Raw genomic sequence first — 4,866 nt, 5'->3', positions numbered from 1 at the left:
ACGAGTCTTACCGTATGGCGAGCGAGATTTTTTGAGCGAAGGAAAATCCGAGCAAATGACATAAAGAAACCAAACGAGCTTTGATAAGAAAGATGAATGAAGATCCTACTTTAATAATAGTAGGATCTTGAATCCCTAAGTAATCGTAGCAATATAATTGTTCAAAATTAGACTCTAGATTCTTTTGCGTAGTTCATACTTGATGTCGAGCAATGAGAACCAAGCTAGTAGCAAAAATATTACAAACCATGCAATGATCCACAACTACATTCAACACCATAATTTTTATTTTAACTTTAAATTTTACGGAGCAATCTAATGCAAGTCAACAATGCTCATACATCTACAAAGTTTCTAAACTATACTAAGAGAGAACTGCCATATCTTATACAAAAAAAAGAGAGATTTCTTTAGAGTTGTAAGATAACAAGTGGAATATTTAGTGGAATATAGAGAACAACATGTCGTGCCTCTGCACTCTAATAACAACAAGAAATGCTATGGTTCTATCTCGTGACTATGAAGAGTCACACTCGTCATCAATAAAGACATTGCGTCTCTGACACTTCTTGTGGGTGTCAAAATTGTATCGTATATTAGTAGCCATGGTTTTTGCAATCCCCTCAGCATAAACTGGCAACACACTTCCATACAAAAAGAAAAAAGATAAGTCTCACAATCCACATGCAAGCAATACAAAATCTACATCATAAAAGCACAAGAAATCTCAAATTGTTGTTTGAATCATTATCCATAATTTTCAAATACTAAACAATGATACAAAAAAGTGACAAAATAGCATAAAAGTATGATAGAAACATAAAATAGGTGGGGGAAATGAAGTGTAAGGTGGACTCTCACTAGTCATCAAAGGGGTTGACACGCAAAGGCATGTCACCCACATCATCAACATCAAGAGAGGTGGAGGCTCCCTCTCTGCTTCGCTTTTTAGGGCGAAATAATGGTTGCACATAATCTGAAATCAAAGTGTCATCAATGTCGACTGCTACACACACCCGCCTTTTGCCTAAGCATGCTGCTAATACGAGCGTTGTGCCACATCCCAACTCCAAACAAAGACCTCCGGGCCTACAAAGAAGCTCCACAAAACATGCAATAAAAGAGTGACTTCGTTGCAAGCCACCATGCCATGGCTCCCCTGATGATGATCTGGCTAGAGAAGACTCTGGAAGATGGTGCATCATGTAAGAATCCAAAGGCTGCATGCCAAGCTGATTGAATAGTGGGGTGCTCTCAACCACAAAGCAAGGTGATTGCATGCCAACCCTATGCACCATAATTAAGAGAGAACAATGACACTACACCACCACATAGACAATTAGAGGGCAATCACAATAATAATAACACACCAAAATGAGAAACAAAGAAGTTAATATGTAGAAGAGCATTACCCCAATCCGACCACCAAAGCTATTAACATAACCATAAGCTCCATGATGGAGGACCACAATGCGATGATGCATAGCCATCTCTGATGCATGAAAAAATCTCTCAACCCAACCAATGGTATCTCCTACAAGAGGTTTCAAAAGTCACAATAAAAAACACACAACAAAAATCGACAAGTATTGTATAAAATTATGATTGAAGCAAAAACCTACCATAGATACCATGATCAACAACCACCCTGAGTTTGACAAACTCGAATATGCAAGTTGCATGCCTGCACGAACATGATCCTTGCTACAAATATCCCAAAGGGGTACAACAAGGGAGGCTAATGGGGAACCACCAAAGGGAAGATCCAAAAAAATAAAATCAGCAGCCCATGCGACTGTTCTCCCACCACGCACGCACAAGGTCCCATCAAGGCGTGCACATCCCATGTGCTCATGAACACGAATCCATGCCGAATGTCAAACACCGGCCCTAAAATCAGCAGCAATGGCTATGTAGTCCCCAGAAATGGCCTTGCATCATGAGTCAGGCAATGAGGACAAAGAAGACAAGGGAGTATCAATGATGTAGACAAAAGAAATGGTTTTCTTTGCAACAATCTCCCCAAGAGGTACTGCGATACAAGAGGCTAAACAAAGTGACTTAACTCCAATAAATGAATGAAACAAACGATTGCATCGCAAGTGAAAGCTCACCATGATCTCGCTCCATGTTTGCATCCACCCTAGTCTCAACAATCACCTCCTTTTCCTTGCGAGAAGTATTTGTAGCTTGAAAAAAGCAAAAAAACACAATATTATCGGTATGTGAAACAAATAATTTTAGGAAAAAGAGAATTTAAAGCTCTTAGACAAATTATGTTTGACATTGTTTTGAGTAACCATTTACCCGATATCACCTCATCCACTCTAAGAGGGAGAGGCACATCGATGAATGTGCCACCAACTCTCATAGTATCGTGAAGCTCTCTCTCTCTTCGCCAATACATGCCCAAAAGCCATGTCTATCCACCATGGACATGCCTCCATCTCCCAAGTAGTGAGCTTATGCATGGAAGGGGAGTACATGTATCCTTCCCCAGTAGATAGTTGTGCCCACTACTTAGCTAAGAATGGAATCCCTGGTAGAAAGCCTTTTCCAACCAAGAATAATAGAAATCTAAAACAAAATAACAAAATAACATCACTACACACTTTGTAATTATGAAAACTTGAAATAAAAGTATGATAAGCTTGACCTATAGGCTACCTGCTGAGATGCCATGCGTACAGTGTCCAATTTCTTCATAGCTTGCTTGTCAACATCTTTTGTCTTAGCTTCAAGAGAGGTCTCCAAAGGATAAAGATAGGGTCTTTCTTCAAACTTGAGCTCCTCAAAGTAAGAGGCAAGAGAGCAATCATGAGGCAACAAAATACCACCAGCAATGTTGCTCAAGTCCTCCAGAAACTTTGTGGCCCTATCAAAAATCCTTTGTAGAAGGCCCTCTCTACGGATCCAACTACATAACAAGGAAGATGATAAAAAACTAAAATAATCACAAAAAACTAGCAACTCTACATCAAAGATTCTTGAAATTCAAAAGAAACTTTACTCACATGTGATACACATGATCTCCTTTCTGTAAACCATAAGAGGATCTAGTAATCTTATCTGCCTCAAGCAAGGAAACCCATAACAGTTTGCTCAAGACAGGAGCATCATGCATAGCAATCAAGTTCAGTTTCTCAAGCGTAGCCCAACTATCAGGACCCCATTTGAGTGCAAGAACTCGAACCATCCAATCCGGTCCAAGATTCGGATCAACAATATTTAGCAACTACAGTTTTTGAGCAACGAATAGAAAACCAAGTTTAAACAGCTATTACACTATGTGCAAAACACCCAAAACAAAAATAATTCAACCACCTTCCCAACGCGTTCTCCATATTTGAGTGCTAAATCATTCAATATTTTCTCCTCCTCTTTTATAAGTTCTTCATTTGTCATTGTGTGCCTAGCTTGCTCTATTCTTTGGCTCAATTCCTTGGACATTTGAACCTTCAACACATACTTAAAAATAAATAATTTGCAAAAAACAAGTACATACTCTTTGGCTCAATTACTTGGATATTTTATCCTTCAAAACACAATTTAATATATGTAATTTTCACAAAAAGAAAATATAAGATTGTTCCAAAAAAGCAAGCCAAAGACACTCACATTGTATAAGAGATTTCCCAAGTATAGGCGAGTAAGTGGATACCAAGGCTCCACACCCTTCGAGTATTTCTTACGGACTGCAGCAATCAACTTTTGATCTTTTTCTGGTAGCCCTGTTACATAGGCTTCATGATCTGCTGCACAAATGTGGGAGCAGTTGACAAGCTCATCCCTAAGATGCGTGACAACAAGAGCATGTGTATTCATGCTATTCCAAGGTCATATACAATATATACAAATTCAAAAACACAACATATAAATTTTCAGCTAAAATATATAGAAAGTCATGAAGCTTACAAATTCATTCTTTGCAAGCTACTAAGAAGAGCTATCTCTGGCACTCGAGTAGGATCAATAACTGTACAAAGCACACTACAATGTTTCTCTCGATCAATGGAGAATCTCTCTTTGATAGCAGCCATCCAAGCGACCGTTCTATGATTACCCTCCCAAACATAGAACATTTTATTAGAGAGAACTTGAAGATTTGGTCTTTTAGAAAACTCAATTTCAAACTCTTTATGTATATCAACCGATATTGGGTCCCATGAAGTAAGAAGGTCCTCTGCAAAAAAGATAATCATAGGCAGAAAAGCACACTTAACTACTATTTATGAGAACAACAAAAAACACCATAGAAAAAGACAGTAGGAAAGACCAAAGCAGAGAAACGAAATACCTGTCACATAAGCTTCCTCCTTCTTGCAATTCCAAACTGAAACAATAAAAGCTCCTTTTTCTTGCATGTATCCCTCCTTTGCAAAATCAGCTTTCAATCCACTAACATCAACTCGTAAGCCTCAAGGATCAATCGACATAAAGGAATTGGTGGCCAATCAAAACAACTAAACATGCGAGTACATTGAAGAATATCTTTTCCTCTATGCATGTAAAGTTTGTGCTCTTCCCCTGTCTCAGTCTCTACTGCTACTTCATCTCTTACGACATAAGACAATATTTGAAAACATGCCTCTTGTGGGGCAAGAGATTCATCAACTTCATTTATGGAGCCAAGCCCCAAGTCCTGACTTTGCATCTCCTCCTCCTGTGTCTCCAAACCATCTGTCATATCTGTGACAGAGACTGCACTTATTTGATCACTGCTCTCTAAGATACTGGAAGCTTGAGTTGAAGAAAGCCATCTCCCTCTGCGACCTCGTCCATGAATTGAAGGACTTGCAAAAAAAAAAACAAAAAACAATTTATTTACTTCACTAAAATTCCCTCTAGGTGTCCATGCCGACGCGG

At 38.8% G+C, this 4,866-nt stretch overlaps 1 protein-coding gene across 1 annotated transcript; it reads right to left on the bottom strand.

Moving 5' to 3' along the window:
* Window positions 1-2,524: 2,524 nt before the first annotated feature.
* LOC147443549 (uncharacterized) lies at window positions 2,525-3,825 on the bottom strand. The gene is made up of 7 exons (XM_086527682.1): window positions 3,619-3,825; window positions 3,325-3,456; window positions 3,194-3,235; window positions 3,015-3,033; window positions 2,910-2,917; window positions 2,657-2,663; window positions 2,525-2,577 (listed from the first exon to the last, which is right to left on the bottom strand). The coding sequence occupies exons 1-7, from the start codon at window positions 3,823-3,825 to the stop codon at window positions 2,525-2,527; spliced, it is 468 nt and encodes a 155-aa protein (XP_086383808.1).
* Between the last annotated feature and the right edge of the window lie 1,041 nt (window positions 3,826-4,866).

This window comes from Adiantum capillus-veneris, chromosome 13, assembly GCF_014529385.1.
Source record: "Adiantum capillus-veneris isolate H3 chromosome 13, ASM1452938v2, whole genome shotgun sequence".
NCBI lineage: Eukaryota > Viridiplantae > Streptophyta > Polypodiopsida > Polypodiales > Pteridaceae > Adiantum > Adiantum capillus-veneris.
This window is presented reverse-complemented; position numbering and strand designations above follow the sequence as displayed.